A 17,685-nucleotide genomic window follows, 5' to 3' on the forward strand; every position below is an offset into this window, starting at 1 on the left:
TGTATTATCCTCTTCTGTACCACCATTACAGTGCCGGTAGAGATTTCCACCAAGTTGTCCAATAATACAAATGGCAAATCTTTTCTAGTTATAGAATGAACTGTACTCTTGTATTATTATAAAGGTTTCCCAAACTCAAAAGTCACTAATTTATGTGAAATTAATAAGGCAGCTGGGTAAAGGTGCTAAATAACTACTTAGCCATTCTGATCGGGAACCTGGGATGGTTTATTGATCACCTCTGTATGAGCTATTATTGTAGACATAGTGGTTGTTGCACCGCTCTACCTAAGAAATGGCTAATTACATTTTTACCAACTTGACAGAAGATGACAGTGCAAGGCTTTAGCTATAGGAGGTAGCAGTTACACCGGGACCCTGGTGCCTAACAAGGCCCTATAATAACCTCTCTATACTTCAGATGACACCAGTATTATAAGGAGCATTCAAGTTCTATGGTCAACTAATTTTTTTCTCGGGAATAGGAGTAGATGGAAATATGGGGCACATTTAAGAAGACTTAGGCATTCTTCAGTAAACTAGCCTAGAGAACTGACTCTACCACAATTTGCTCCAACCCCTAGCTGATCAATGAATGTGTGAAGCCATTGCAGATGACTTGTAATCTTGACACCAGTTCACTACCAACATAATCACATCATAAGGCCAAAATTACTGAATAAGTCAATTGTCTACCTATAGTATATACAGTTTAAAATAAAAGTGCTATTTGGTCAATAAGACCAGAATCACGCAGTACATTTACTCATTTTTATTCACTTTTTTCATTCTTCTAGGGAATTATTTTGTTTTTGGGAAATTTAATGGGGTCATATCAAAATTATCACCTATTCACAGGATAGGTGATAAATCTATGATTGGCAGTGGTCACTCCACCAAGACCCCAACTGATGCCAAGAACAGGGGTCCCGTGTCCTCCTCTTCTCGCCACTGCTGGCTCACTGCAGCCATCCACAGTGACATACAGATTTAAAGAAGGAGCGATCGCACATGCACAGCACCGCTCCATTTATTTAGATAGGGTTGCTGAAATAGTTCAGTACAAGTACACAGCTATCTCCGTCAGTCCCATTGAAAATGAATGGAACTGCTGCTCTATTTAATCTCCTTACTGTAGATGGTGCAGTGTGAAAAAAGAAAGGGGTACACGGGACCACTGTTCTTGAAATTAGTGGGGGGGGGGGGGTCAGTGATGAGACCCCCAGCAATTAGACTTTTATCAGTTATCCTATGGATAGGTGATAAAATTAAATTTCTGTACTATCCCTTTAAGTTAAAAGATTAGAAACCTTCCCTTTACTGTATATATCTCCTTTAAAGGAAATCTGTCACCTCAGTCTAGCAATCCCTTTAAGTTAAAAGATTAGAAACCTTCCCTTTACTGTATATATCTCCTTTAAAGGAAATCTGTCACCTCAGTCTAGCAGTCCCAAATACTGTAATCCTATCCAAAGGTTTGAAATTTACAGATTAAATAACTGTTTCTTTACTTTCTTCCACAAAGAGTCCTACCCGAAAATTTCTTATTTTCCACACTTCATGCACCGCATGCAAGTTGCTGGTAAATGATGGTCTGGGCGGTTCACCTGCCGAACTCATCTCCTTCTATGTTCAAGCATGCCTATAATGATGGCGATTGAACGTCATGTGCTCCATATAGACGCCACCTGTGCATGCACAGCAACATGTTCATCGTCCTCAATCATGTTGCACATGCGTCATTCCCTACTTATCACAGGCATAGTCTACCTGGAGGGCACAGTGCCTCCATACTGGAGCCATCAGTCAACATCATGATGGCCATGTTTGAGCAAAGAAGGAGTAGAGAGCCCAAATGAGTTCTGGAGATGAACTGCCCATGAGACGAGTTAACAGCCACTTGTATACCACACCGAAAGTGTGGAACAGAAGATATTTCAGAATTGGACTCTTTGTGGAGGAGGTAGAGTTTCTTCTGTAAGTCCCACCTCTTCCGATTGGATTATTAGTAGAGATGAGCGAACGTGTTCGTCCGAACTTGATATCCGTGCGGATATTAGGGTGTTCGGGATGTTCGTTATTCGTAACGAACACCATGCGGTGTTCGGGTTACTTTCACTTCCTTCCCTGAGACGTTAGCGCGCTTTTCTGGCCAATTGAAAGACAGGGAAGGCATTACAACTTCCCCCTGCGTCGTTCAAGCCCTATACCACCCCCCTGCAGTGAGTGGCTGGGGAGATCAGGTGTCCGCCTAATATAAAAGTCGGCCCCTCCCCTGTAGGGAAAGAATTGGTAGTTAGTGTAGGCTTCAAGACCCCCAAAGGTCCTTATTAGGGCCACTGATAGCTGTGTGTTGGCTGCTGTTAGCAGTGGCAATTTTTTTTTTCTCAAAATCGGCTCTGCAGAGCGTTGCACCCGGCATTAGGACAGAAGTGCTGCATAGGCAGGGAGAGTGTTAGGAGTGAGTGTAGCCTTCAAGAACCTCAACGGTCCTTTCTAGGGCCATATTTAACCGTGTGCAGTACTGTGCTGGCTGCTGTTAGCTGTGCTGCATATTTTTTTTCTTCTCAAAATCGCCTCTGCAGAGCATTGCACCCTCCATTGATACTGCAGGGAAAGAATTGTGTAGGCAGGGCCACAACACAGTTATTATTCATTGAATATACGCAGTGCGGCCTTTTGGTGGAAAAAAACTGAAAATAATTCTATTTGTCCTGCCTCTGTCCGTCCTAAGGGCGGTGGACATGTGTCGGCTGCGTGTGCAACGTTTAAAAATCAGACACACCCAGCTACGCTTTACTGCTCGCTTCGCCATTTGCTTTCCTTAATTGGGAAAAAAAATACCTGCTCTGCCAGAGTTAATAACTCTGCTACCCTCAAGTTCTGTGCCACATTAGCAGGGCCACAGCACAGTTATTAAACTTCTCATGTTCATTGAATATACGCAGTGCTGCCTTTTGGTGGAAAAAAACTGAAAATAATTCTATTTGTCCTGCCTCTGTCCGTCCTAAGGGCGGTGGACACGTGTCGGCTGCGTGTGCAACGTTTAAAAATCAGACGCACCCAGCTACGGTTTACTGCTGGCTTCGCCATTTGCTTTCCTTAATTGGGAAAAAAAATACCTGCTCTGCCAGAGTTAATAACTCTGCTACCCTCAAGTTCTGTGCCACATTAGCAGGGCCACAGCACAGTTATTAAACTTCTCATGTTCATTGAATATACGCAGTGCTGCCTTTTGGTGGAAAAAAACTGAAAATAATTCTATTTGTCCTGCCTCTGTCCGTCCTAAGGGCGGTGGACACGTGTCGGCTGCGTGTGCAACGTTTAAAAATCAGACGCACCCAGCTATGGTTTACTGCTGGCTTCGCCATTTGCTTTCCTTAATTGGGAAAAAAATACCTGCTCTGCCAGAGTTATAATAACTCTGCTACCCTCACGTTCTGTGACACATTAGCAGGGCCACAGCACAGTTATTAAACTTAGATTATTCATTCACTAGAGGCAGTGGGGCCTTTCGTTTTCAAAAAAGGGAAAAAATTATATTTGGCCTGCAGTCTTGCGCCAATTTATTTCCTGCCTGTGAAATCAAATCACTGGTAATACAGCATGCTGAGGGGTAGGGGTAGGCCTAGAGGACGTGGACGTGGCCGAGGACGCGGAGGGCCAAGTCAGGGTGTGGGCACAGGCCGAGCTCCTGATCCAGGTGTGTCGCAGCCGACTGCTGCGCGATTAGGAGAGAGGCACGTTTCTGGCGTCCCCACATTCATCGCCCAATTAATGGGTCCACGCGGGAGACGGTTATTAGAAAATGAGCAGTGTGAGCAGGTCCTGTCCTGGATGGCAGAAAGTGCTTCGAGCAACCTATCGTCAACACGCAGTTCTGCGCCGTCCACTGCTGCAAATCCGAATCCTCTGTCTGCTGCTCCTCCTTCCTCCCAGCCTCCTCACTCCACTACAATGACACCTGCTCAGGAGCGGGAACACTCCCAGGAACTGTTCTCGGGCCCCTGCTTAGATTGGGCAGCAGCGGTTCCTCTCCCACCAGAGGAGTTTATCGTCACTGATGCCCAACCATTCGAAAGTTCCCGGGGTCCGGGGGAAGAGGCTGGGGACTTCCGCCAACTGTCTCAACAACTTTCTGTGGGTGAGGAGGACGATGACGATCAGACACAGTTGTCTTGCAGTGAGGTAGTAGTAAGGGCAGTAAGTCCGAGGGAGCAGCGCACAGAGGATTCGGAGGAAGAGCAGCAGGACGATGAGGTGACTGACCCCACCTGGTGTGCAACGCTTACTCAGGAGGACAGGTCTTCAGAGGGGGAGTCAAGGGCATCAGCAGGGCAGGTTGCAAGAGGCAGTGCGGTGGCCAGGGGTAGAGGCAGGGCCAGACCGAATAATCCACCAACTGTTTCCCAAAGCGCCCCCTCGCGCCATGCCACCCTGCAGAGGCCGAGGTGCTCTAAGGTCTGGCAGTTTTTCACAGAGACGCCTGACGACCGACGAACAGTGGTCGCGCAAAGCTCAGCCGGGGAGCCAACACCAACAGCCTCACCACCACCACCATGCGCAGACATATGATGGCCAAGCACCCCACAAGGTGGGACGAAGGCCGTTCAGCGCCTCCAGTTTGCACCCCTGCCTCTCCCCCTGTGCCCCAACCTGCCACTGAGATGCAACCCCCCTCTCAGGACACAGGCACTACCGCCTCATGGCCTGCACCCACACCCTCATCTCCGCTGTCCTCGGCCCCATCCAGCAGTGTAGTTCAGCGCACCGTCCAGCCGTCGCTTGCGCAACTGTTGGAGCGCAAGCGCAAGTACGCCGCCACGCACCCGCACGCTCAAACGTTAACCGTCCGCATAGCAAAATTCATCAGCCTTGAGATGCTGCCGTATAGGGTTGTGGAAACTGAGTCCTTCAAAAGTGTCATGGAGGCGGCGGCCCCGCGCTACTCAGTTCCCAGTCGCCACTACTTTTCCCGATGTGCCGTCCCAGCCCTGCACGACCACGTCTCCCGCAACATTGTACGCGCCCTCACCAACGCGGTTACTGCCACGGTCCACTTAACAACGGACACGTGGACAAGCACAGGCGGGCAGGGCCACTACATCTCCCTGACGGCACATTGGGTGAATTTAGTGGAGGCTGGGACAGAGTCAAAGCTTGGGACCGCTCACGTCCTACCCACCCCCAGAATTGCGGGCCCCAGCTCGGTGGTGGTATCTGCGGAGGTGTATGCTTCCTCCACTAAAGCACCCTCCTCCTCCTCCTCCTCCTCCTCCTCTGTCTCGCAATCAAGATGTGTTAGCAGCAGCATGTCGCCAGCAGTCGGTGTCGCGCGGTGTGGCAGCACAGCGGTGGGCAAGCGTCAGCAGGCCGTGCTGAAACTACTCAGCATAGGCGATAAGAGGCACACGGCCCACGAACTGCTGCAGGGTCTGACACAGCAGACCAACCGCTGGCTTGCGCCGCTGAGCCTCCAACCGGGCATGGTCGTGTGTGACAACGGCCGTAACCTGGTGGCGGCTCTGCAGCTCGGCAGCCTCACGCACGTGCCATGCCTGGCCCACGTCTTTAATTTGGTGGTTCAGCGCTTTCTGAAAAGCTACCCACGCTTGTCAGACCTGCTCGTAAAGGCGCGCCGGCTCTGCGCACATTTCCGCAAGTCCCACACGGACGCTGCCACCCTGCGCACCCTGCAACATCACTTTAAGCTGCCAGTGCACCGACTGCTGTGCGACGTGCCCACACGGTGGAACTCTACGCTCCACATGTTGGCCAGGCTCTATGAACAGCGTAGAGCTATAGTCGAATACCAACTCCAACATGGGCGGCGCAGTGGGAGTCAGCCTCCTCAATTCCTTTCAGAAGAGTGGGCCTGGTTGGCAGACATCTGCCATGTCCTTGGTAATTTTGAGGAGTCTACCCAGGTGGTGAGCGGCGATGCTACAATCATTAGCGTCACCATTCCTCTGCTATGCATCTTGAGAAATTCCCTGCAAACCATAAAGGCAGCTGCTTTGCGCTCGGAAACGGGGGCGGTGGAAGACAGTATGCCGCTGGATAGTCAGGGCACCCTCCTGTCTATTTCTCAGCGCGTACAGGAGGAGGAGGAGGAGCATGAGGAGGGTGAGGAGGAGGGGGAAGAGACAGCTTGGCCCGCTGCTGACGGTACACCGGCTGATTGCCTGTCATCCTTTCAGCGTGTATGGACTGAGGAGGAGGAGGAGGAAGAGGAGGATCCTGAAAGTGATCTTCCTAGTGAAGACAGCCATGTGTTGCGTACTGGTACCCTGGCACACATGGCTGACTTCATGTTAGGATGCCTTTCTCGTGACCCTCGCGTTGCACGCATTCTGGCCACAACGGATTACTGGGTGTACACACTGCTCGACCCACGCTATAAGGAGAACCTGCCCACTCTGATTCCCGAAGAGGAAAGGGGTTCGAGAGTGTTGCTATACCACAGGACCCTTGCGGACAAGCTGATGGTAAAATTCCCAGCCGACAGCGCTAGTGGCAGAAGGCGCAGTACCGAGGGCAAGGTAGCAGGGGAGGTGCGGAGATCGAGCAGCATGTACATCCCAGGCAGTGCAACAGTCTTTAAGGGCCTGGACAGCTTTATGGCTCCCCACCAAGACTGTGTCACCGCTCCCCAGTCAAGGCTGAGTCGGCGGGAGCACTGTAAAAGGATGGTGAGGGAGTACGTTGCCGATCGCACGACCGTCCTCCGTGACGCCTCTGCCCCCTACAACTACTGGGTGTCGAAGCTGGACACATGGCCTGAACTAGCGCTGTATGCCCTGGAGGTGCTTGCTTGTCCTGCGGCTAGCGTCTTGTCGGAGAGGGTGTTTAGTGCGGCTGAGGGAATCATCACAGATAAGCGTACCCGCCTGTCAACCGACAGTGCCGACAGGCTAACACTCATCAAGATGAACAAAGGCTGGATTTCGCCAGACTTCTGTTCTCCACCAGCGGACAGCAGCGATACGTAAGCAATACGTAGGCTGCACCCGCGGATGGAAGCTACGTTCTCTCTCACCATCCAAAACGGGGACCTTTTTGCTTCATCAATCTGTGTATAATATTCATCCTCCTCCTCCTGCTCCTCCTCCTGAAACCTCACGTAATCACGCTGAACGGGCAATTTTTCTTAGGGCCACAAGGCTCACTCAAATAATTTTTCTAAACAATTTTTAAAAGTTTCAATGCGCTTAAAAGCGTTGGAACTGAAACGTGAACCAATTTTTCGTTACACTGGGCTGCCTCCAGGCCTAGTTACCACTTAAGCCACATTAACCAAAGCGATTAATGGGTTTCACCTGCCCTATTGGCTGGCCATGGCCAATTTTTGCGATGTACATTAGTACTGTTGATACAGCAATTTTTGTGGGCCCTCGCCTACAGTGTAATCAAATTAATTTTTAGCCCACCTGCATTCCAGCTGACGTTACCTCAGCTGTGTTGGGCAATGCAATGGGATATATTTATGTACCGCCGGTGGCTTCCTGGCACCCACCCAGGCTGTGGGTCCACAGGGAATTATAAATGCATCTGTTTCCACTTCTAAAGAACCCCAGTCTGAGTGGGGCATGCAGTGTGGGCCGAAGCCCACCTGTATTACGCACGACATTACTACCTCAGCTGTGTTGGGCAATGCAATGGGATATTTTTGTGTACCGCCGGTGGGTTCCAGGGAGCCACCCATGCTGTCGGTCGACAGGGACTTCACAATAGGGAGTTGTACCTGCCTGTGTCTATGAATTAAAAAGCCCGGTCTAACTGGGGCATGCAGACACCTTGACAGAATGAATAGTGTGTGGCACATAGGTTCCCCATTGCTATGCCCACGTGTGCAGCTCCTGATGGCGGTGGCACAGGATTCTATTTCTCATTGCTTCTGTACAGCATTGTGGGCTATCGCCCCGCCCCTTTTAAAGAGGGTCGCTGCCTAGCCATGCCAACCTCTGCAGTGTGTGCCTGTGGTTCCTCCTCATGGCAGACGCACTTCTAAATAGACATGAGGGTGGTGTGGCATGAGGGCAGCTGAAGGCTGCGCAGGGACACTTTGGTGTGTGCTGTGGGGGGGAGGGAGGGCGGTTGGGCAGCATGTAACCCAGTAGAAGTGGCAGTGGAGTGTCATGCAGGCGGTGATTGTGCTTTGTTGGAGGTAGTGTGGTGCTTAGCAAAGGTATGCCATGCTAATGATGGCTTTTCAGAAGTAAAAGTTGTTGGGAGGGGGGGGCCCCACTCTTGCCGCTATTGTGGCTTAATAGTGGGACCTGTGAACTTGAGATGCAGCCCAACATGTAGCCCCCCGCCTGCCCTATCCGTTGCTGTGTCGTTCCCATCACTTTCTTGAATTGCCCAGATTTTCACACATGAAAACCTTAGCGAGCATCGGCGAAATACAAAAATGTTCTGGTCGCCCATTGACTTCAATGGGGTTCGTTATTCGAAACGAACCCTCGAACATCGCGGGAAGTTCGTTTCGAATAACGAACACCCGAACATTTTGGTGTTCGCTCATCTCTAATTATTAGGAATGCTAAATTCAGGTGACAGACTTCCTTTACGATCCACTTGTGGCTGAAGCTAATAAAAAAATACCAAACTTCCCCATGTGAAACTGTGATAAAGGGCATTTTCCCATGAAAACCTGCAAGTATAAGCCATTGACTTGTCCTTTTCTGTCAACGTGGTAAAGATTCTATCGACTATGAAATTATATCTGTTGCTGGAAACTTTTAACAGTTTGGTCCATTTATGAGAATTTGATGAATCTTTGGAGGAGAGGGTGAACCCAAGATGACTGGTGAGACTAGTGAGAGCAACAGATGAGGCCATGAAGGTATCTGCTGTGGAGGGTGACAGTGATGGAGCAGCGTATGCTGGTGTCTGTCACCACACTGCCGCTTTCCCTGGAATTTATTCCTAATTATCCTTAATGGCACTCTGAAAGGTTTCCATTTCTCTTCCCGGATTGCTAAATGCAAATATCATCCCCAAGATGCAATGTGCATTCTAATTACACCAGAGCTTTACAGCCATTACTACAATAAATACATACTTATTTAACTAATATGCCATTTCATTATGTTTTTACCTTTAAGTGAGATGCATTAACAAACCATTTAATACTCTCACAATCTACACAGTCTAAAGAGATAGGAGGTAATGTTTCATTATCATTCCCGGAGAGGGCTTTACGTTAACATTCAAAGGGAATTGTGCCAGGCACGTTATTTTAAGATAATTGTCCAATCGCACTTATTATAAAGGCTTTTCTTAACCATTGTCAGATTGTCATGTAGTAAATGCTAGGGCAGGATCCTACACTGTCCTATGGGAGTTATCAAAATGTCTCATTTTCAAGTGAAGTGCAAGGTACAAAGTGCCCCTCCTGCATACATTATAGGGTTATTGTAACAAGCGGACTTACTATTAAGGAATTACGTCATGAGCCCCTGGCCAGGGGGAAACGATAACTCTTTGGTTAGTAAGCCCACTCCTCAAATACATTTTTTAAGCCCAAATCTAGTTTATTATGGCTGCGATGGTTAGTAGAAGGCACAGGTCACAGTCAATTTGCCCTTAGTTAGCATGGCACTGGACAGATACCCAGGTAAAAGGTTTTTTCATGTAGTTTATTTATGAGTAAATACAATACCTGGACAAGTCTTTGGCTAAGTAATTCATCCTCAACAGTATAAACTATGTTGACCATTTCTCTATCCTTATCACGTTAGGTTAAACCTTATACTTATTAGGTTTAATTGATACATTTGATGGGGCACTTGGTCTTTTTTATCTTGTTGCACTTTGTGTGTTTTTTTATTGTTCTGCTAATCTTATGATGATACCTGTCTTCATGCCATTTATTATCATATTATTTGTATTGACAATTTCACCTTCATGGAGCAAATTTGCAGTTTTTTTTCCTTTGACAATATTTTTATGTAGGTAAAACCTTTTTGAAAATAAATTAACCCTTTCCCAACTCACATATGTCCTAACCGTACATACCCCATGCAGTTAGGATGTAGATAGAAGTCCACAGTGTATGCTGTGGGCTCAAGAGGTGAGCCCACTCCACACACAGCGGGTATTGGCTATCATTGACAGCTGGCACCCGCCTAGAACAGCTATGATCGGCGATAACTCAGATCACAGCTGTTAAACTTTTAAATGTCACTGTCAGTTCTGATAGTGACATCTAAATATCCCAAATGACCCCTTTGGCTTCAGTTCAGTCATTCCGGTCCCTGCAGTTTCAGTCCAGAAAGATGCTACCACAGTCACATGCCATTCATTGTAGACATGACCGCTCAGCCAATCACTAGCCTCAGAGGTCATGTGCCATTCATGCAGACGTGACCTCCAAAGCCAGTAATTAGCTGAGCGATCACTGGCATAAAGAAAAGAATGCGACCTCTGCAACATCTTCCTAGTCCAGAGCAGTGGGGCCGGAGTCGCTGCACTGATCCCCAGATGACATCTTACCAAGTAGTATAGCTTAGTTTGTTATTTAATGCCATACCCAGCCACTTTTCTTCCAAATCTCATAACTCCCCTTTAATGTGACCATTTAATGTGACTTTTCCCTTTCATTATTTTTTTTTCAGACACAAAGAGACGGAAAGGTGAAACCAGGATGGTCAACCTAACGATGGAAGATCCTGTCCGCCTGAATCCAAGTGCCACCCGGATACCACCTAAAGCAAAGAATTCCTCAAATGCCACCAGCAGATCACATGGCTCCTTGGCTTTAATTGTGGCTGCCTTATACATTATGTGTCCATTTATATCACAGGTTTGCAGTGTTACATTTTAAGAATCTGCTCCAAATCCTTTGAAGCCTTATTAAAGTGAAGTAAAATAGTAGCTTTTCTTAGGACGAACAGGAAGAGACAGCATGAACCAAGTGCTGGATGACCTTGAATGAGTCACCCCACTGTTGAAATGGGATGACAGGCTGGCAAGCTAGACGTATGTCTCTGGAACTATAAAGATGGAGGTGACAGATAATAAACAACTCTCACACCTCAAGCAACATGAAAACAAACTCTCAGTTATTAAGCGGATTGGTTTCACAAATGTGATTTACGAGGTGGAAGTGAAACTTGGACAAAGTCACAGTGGATGAACACTCACAGTCCAATACCTAATCCAATAATGTAGAGAAACCTGCCTTGTTAATAAACGGACAGGGTAAAACTGGAATGATACATTTCTATGCTGTGTGTGTCAGACATATGAGTTTCTATGCACTTTAGAAGCCATTAAGCTTCACGTATTACAGATACCTCTAGAATTCTCCTCTTTGATATTTGTCACTTTTCCTTCTCGCAAAACCAGCAAATGCCTGTGTACGTCATTCATTGTGTTATTGTATATCAGTTGCCTTCTTTTTACCTCTGTATGGAACTAACATGTATGGTTTTGTCTAGATTTCGATATTATGTAGGGAGTATGACAGCTGTTTCCAACTTTTTTTAACCCTGGGAAGAAAGAAAAAAAAAATTCAACCACTACCAATTTAGGTCGGGTCCAGACACTGCAAAAATTTCTGCCATGGATTGGCACAAATTTGTAACAAATTTGGGGTTGCAATCTGCATGCATTGTATTGCAAAGGGTGAAGTCCATGGCATTTCCACAACAGAACGAGTATCCTGTAGATTAGAAAATCCACAGCATGCTCGGATTTCCATGGGGAAATGTTCTAGTTCATGGGGAATGGAGTTTTGAAAACCCCTCCACTTGTATTGCACTGCAGAATCCACATATTTACCACATTTGGACCCGACCTAATTACAGTTTTTTTTCTTTTGTGTTTTTTTTTTCTTCTAAAGAACAAGAAATACATAAAACACAGCAAAATTAATTCAGACCTCACAATAATATCACCTGACATTGGATCCCTATATTGATTCAGACTTCAGACCACAGAATAAATTCAAACCCCTACACCAGACCAATAGAATATATGAATTCAGACCCCTCCCTGATAGATGTAATCGCATCCAGATTATCACTCATCCCGCCCTTCAGGTATCATGTCCAGAGAACACATCATACCTATGCTGATCACAACACTTGGAAGACAGCAACACTAATGATGAGTAATGGCCACGTTCCCTCACTTGTCTCTCATGGCATCCCCTTTGGTGGGCAGTACCAGGGAAGGTTCTTCTAGCAGACGTGCCTAGTAAGTGGCATGTCTGCTAGATACAGATAAAACACAGTGCTTTCATTGAGGAACAAAAAAAGAATTTAAGTATCATGGCACACAAGTGGGTTCTCACAGCACCCCAATTCGTCTTGGTACCCTGGTTGGGAATCCCAATGGCATGATATCAGCTTGTCCAGAGCAAAGTAGCAGAATTGTAAGGTCTTGAACATTCATAATAAAGTGGATTAGGTATACTTAGGATTGAAGTGGATTCATAATTAGTTGGATTAGGCCATTGTTTTCCATGGAGAATAACCACAATTGAGTGCCTACTAAGCAATAGACAAGATTTAAAGGCGTTATTCCATCTCTAGTTGTTTTGCTGCAGGAAGCAGACAGCACTGTACAGTGCACAGAGGCCCTGGTTGGCACTGCAGGCTGAGTCCCATTCATTTCAATAGGACTCAGTATCTGCCGTACCAACCTGGGTCACTGCATAATGTACAAAGCAGTCTGCTTCCTGCAGCAAAACAGCTAGAAGTGAGACAACCCCATTAAGTAATATACAGCAGGTACTTTTGAGCAAATCAGAATCAAGTTTGGGTTTGGAATACATTATGAAAACCATGGTGTTACCTATGGATAAACCATGAAAGGTTTGTATTACTTTGTGATAGCTGCTTGGTTTCAATGGGAAATTGTATTCTCCAATTGGTTATTGATATTTTAGGATAACATTCCTTCATCCACTATACCATGCCATAAAAGGTTGTGTTGGTATGGTACAAACATCTTTCTGGTTCAGTGGTGGTACCTTCAGATGGGCAATTGGCAGAAGTTAAAGGAATTGTCCCACTTCTAGATGTTTTGCTGCAGGCAGCTCTGTAAACTGTGCAGTGGCCTAAGTTGGTACTGCAGGTTGAATCCTATTGAAGTGAATGAGACTCATTTTGCAGTACCAACCTGGGCCACAATGCAGTGTACGAAGCTGTCTGCTTCCTGCAGCAAAACAGCTGGAAGTGGAACAACCCTTTTAACATACCAAATGCCATTCTTTTGTTGTCTTCAGTGACTACTGTGATTAACCGTATAATCTATAAATTATCGAAGTGTCATATCAAATATATGCCCTTTATACAGTAGACGCACGAAGGAACTAACTTATCTTCAAAAAGTGATACATCATTTGGTAATTTCCTGTTTAATCTACATAATAGTATGTGATTACATCACTGATTGGGACCTCTCTAGCTGGATATTAATGCTCTTACAAAATAGTATGACTTCTAATATAACGACATGAGACATTCTGCAACAGTTTTATGTTCTCATTAAGTTTAGGGCAATCTCATCTAAGCTACAAGCATTGTGTCCACTATTTCATATTGAGCCATGCCACATGGAGCGCCATCAAGCTAAATTCAATTGTGCGATCCAGAAATCTCATTATCACCTCAATAATAGTATATTCCAGTTATTAAACCTGCATAAAAATATGTCTGCAAGCTCAATTTCCAAAGTGAATTAGATTGTGATACAGGCACTAGAAAAGCATTACTGTCACCATCACCTCATATGGGCCATTTCACACAGGTGGGATATTACAACATCCTGCAACTAAAAAAATGCAGCAAATTTTGCACCAAAATCGTCTTTTCTACATGTGGGTAATGGGAGTGGAAATCCGCGGCAGCAGATGTAGCTGCAGAATGTGGAAATATTCTGCCCGTGTGAAAGGGTCCAATGAAGGGAGTTTTTCCGTATTCTGCTATGGAGCTCAGAAGAAGCATTTGTATAGATGGTTTTGGAACAAAAAAGGAGTACTTGTTCTGCTTATGAAAGCTCCCAGCCCACGCAGCTCATTCTCACACTAGGTTAACGGGCGAAGAGGGACTCTCATTTATTGCACATGGTGCTACCTTTCAAGATTTAAAGGGAACCTGTCAGCAGAAAATAGGCGTATAACCTGGTCCCACCGTGTAAATCAGCTTAGCAGCAGGATAGCATACATGTTTCAAGCAGAACTAAGTGATTTGCCAAAAAGACTAAATTTTATTTTTATTGCAGGGCGACCGTTATACAAATGTGCCACTTTGAGCCTCTTTAGCCTCCTACCACCCCTTGTGCTGCGAGCACTGATGTGGAAAGAAAAGGGGTGACAGCCCGAGGCTAAAGAGGACGAGTTTTACCAGTGATGTTTTGACTGTTGTGGCACTGCCTGTTTGACTTGAGGCGGTGCATTTGCAAAATGGGACTGCTGCAATAAAAGTAAGTTTTTGACTTTTTGACAAATCACTGATTTCTGCTTAAAACATGTATGTTATCCTGCTGCTAAGTTGATTTACACTGTGGGGCCAGGTTAGACGCCTATTTTCTGTTGATAGGTTCTCTTTAAAGGCTATGTACACCTTTGCACTTTTTTAATCAATGTGTTTTTGGAAATGAAGACTTTTTGTAATTGGTTTTCATTAAAAATTGCTGATTGTTTGATTTCTATGCTTGTATTGTTTTCCAAGGCACTGCAGACTGGAGTAAACTGACAGCTCTTCCCCCTTGTCTGCACTCTGATTGTGAATGAACATTCACTGCCTTTCTACTGAGCTATTACAGAGGGCTGTATTACAGTGCTGGGGATAGTGGAGGAGATCGGGAGGATATGAGTGGAGCAAAGAAAGTCACTATTACAGAGGGCTGTAATTCATTGCGGGTGAATTTTCTGCTCTTATCAGCAGTAGTAGCTACTCAGAGAAAGGATGAGAGACAGCTGTGTAGTATTGAGTGGGAGTGGTTATCCTACACAGCCTCTGAAAGAAAAATGGGTAAGGGGAGCCGAGCTTCTGTGTGTTCATGAGAGAGACCAGTTGATCAGTTCTGGGAATGTCCCTAAGCCAGAAACTTGAATGTAGGAGAGCCTGCAAACCAAGTATGAGGCTCTCTAAATGCATGAGAAGAAAAATACAATACAGAAAAACAGATAAGAGCATCACTTTTTCTACAGTGACTTAAAATATGTGTATTGATTTTTTTGTACAAAGGTTTCCATAGCCTTTAAGCTCTTGTACATATGAGGCAACTATAGCTGCCATATGTGACATTGCTCTCCAAGTCCTTTGCTTGTTCACAATGTAAGAGATATTGTTATCAAACTCTGCAGGGCCACTGCTTGTGGAGAGCACCAAGTTGGCATAACGAGTCTTATAGGACATGTAATTCTGCCTGGGAAAATATTTTTGCAAATTACAGATGTCTTTCCTTTCAGATGTAGCAAATGTTAACTTGACAATTAATGTGTTATGATAACTCAATTTATAGATTGTAGTACATAGATGTCACAATACCCTAGTCATGTTAATGATGACCACATTTGTACTCTTCCACTAGGCTGGATATGTCCAAGTATTTGTGACGTGAGATGACCAGCTTTTGAAAGCAACATGATTTAGTGATATTGCGTCACAAGATCTCTATCCTCTAAGTGTCTGTTGTGGTTATCTACCAATTGTGTTGTGAATTGCAGTATTAGTATTATGAATTAGTTTCATGAAAAATTGTAGTCCTTCAAGGAGTTTTCATGACAACTTTTATTAATGACTTATCATCAGGATAGATCATTAATAGTTGATCGGCGATCTGCCGCTCAGAACCCTAATCGATCAAATGTTCTGTCACCTGTTGTCCCTTTCAAAATACACACGTTATGGAGTGGAAGCAGAGGCTCTGACCCCTGTTTTCTGGCCGGTGCTGGTAATTACAGTGCTCCTATTAAAATCAGTGAGAGCTGTGCCTGCAATTACCAGCTCCGGCCACTAAACAGGAGTTGGAGTAATCTGCTTCCGCTCTACATCCTGTGTATTTTGCTGGTGCTCAGTTGGGGTCCTGAGGTTAGGCCATCAATAAAATAGCCTAGGAAGTCCCTTTAACCAAATTGGAGCCAAAGTAAGAGTGGACACTTCTATCTCTTATTCCAGAAAAAAGAAACACTCTGTCTCTCTCTAGCGCCACCTATTGGAAGCTAGCTATTCTAAATCTCCAACCCTTTAACAAGCCTTGCAACATGGCTATGGAACTCAGCCAAACCATAATGAAAAGCCAACCATCTGTAGAACGCTGTTTCTTGTTTCTTGCCCCTTCTTCTTGTGAGCTCCATGGCAGGGGGCAGTAAAGTCTCAACATACTTCAGCATTTCCAAAAAACTATGCAGCTGTAATGCAACATAACCCAAATGTCAGCTGGAAACACATAGCTAATTAGCATTTGTTCAGGTTGAATGATCACTCCCCGTCACACTAATCTGCTAACATTCGCGAAATCTATACACAGTAGGATGACGATGATTTGAGTGCAGAGATAAGTAATACTAGATTCTCATAGAGATGACAGTCTGATACCACGCTAATTATGAAATATATATATAAAAGGATCCCGATCAGTATAAAAACTCTGTACTTGACTGCAACAACTTTACTCTACCTTATTATATGTGATGGCTTTATACTGTATAGAATTGATATAGCAGTGATATAGCTTCCACTAAAGTGATGATGATGTTATGTAAAAAGCTGAACGGCCACCAACCCACTAAAATGGTCCCACCAGCATCTGAGTTCAATACTCTTCTATTATATGTTGTATGATAACAGGTTTCTACTTTATCTCTCCTGGTCTGTTTTTTATCATCCCGAGTCCACGTTTTTATTGGTTTAGCTCACCGTATAGTGTCCTAAAGTCGAAACCAATCTACATAAATATGCCCTAATATACTGCATACAAGTAGGAATGGAACATCCAGCTTTACAATGACAAGACACATGGCGGTTGATACAGATGAGGAATACTAAGAGGTAGTTATTTTCACTGTATATTAGGCCATACCCCCTAAGGACCTATTCAGACAGTACACTAAAGTCACTGAAGCCAGACTAAGCACTGATGCCTCTGACTTTATGGACTTCTCTAGGATATAGCAATGAATTTGAAGAAAAGCTGGAATTAAATCTATAAGAAGGACTCTTCTCATTATGCCATTACTTCTAGAGTTACCTGGGTACCAGCAGACTATGGGGTGGAAAGCCAAGTTCTGAAAAGTTGTATTTTTTTGTTCCATTAAAGTTTATAAGACTAATTTGCAATTCATGACATGCATTATTAAACCTTTCTCACAATATATGTTGCTAAGGGTTTAAGGGTCCATTGTAAAATAATGGGGGTTGTTCTTGTAGATAAGTAGGTTTGTGGTCCTCACTCACTTGGGTGTCAGAACGGAACGAAATGAAGGGCAAACATTGAGTGATCTCTTGTAGAGCACCATCAAGGCCGTATTAATTGCTTACATCATATGGATATTGTGAAAAGTAACGTCATCTGCACTCCAAGGAGGTTTATTGGCTTTTGTCGAGAAAATATTATAAGGGTTATTTGAACAAAAAAAGTGCGACACATGTACAGTAGTTGTTATACATATGATATTCATGCTGGTGTCTTAATGTTCTATCAGATCTATACTGCCCAGGTAAC

The 17,685-nt window shown here is 45.0% G+C and overlaps 1 protein-coding gene across 2 annotated transcripts in view; it reads left to right on the top strand.

The window, feature by feature from the left end:
* Positions 1-17,293, top strand: part of LOC136623923 (glypican-5-like) — a 256,681-nt gene extending 239,388 nt beyond the window's left edge. For both annotated transcript variants that reach the window (XM_066598219.1, XM_066598220.1), the window contains one exon: positions 10,623-17,293. In XM_066598219.1, the coding sequence (XP_066454316.1) occupies positions 10,623-10,831 (209 nt within the window). In that variant the 3' untranslated portion in view covers positions 10,832-17,293. The remainder of the gene's footprint in view (positions 1-10,622) is intronic.
* The last annotated feature ends 392 nt before the right edge of the window (positions 17,294-17,685 follow it).

Source organism: Eleutherodactylus coqui, chromosome 1 (genome assembly GCF_035609145.1).
Source record: "Eleutherodactylus coqui strain aEleCoq1 chromosome 1, aEleCoq1.hap1, whole genome shotgun sequence".
Taxonomy (NCBI): Eukaryota; Metazoa; Chordata; class Amphibia; order Anura; family Eleutherodactylidae; genus Eleutherodactylus; species Eleutherodactylus coqui.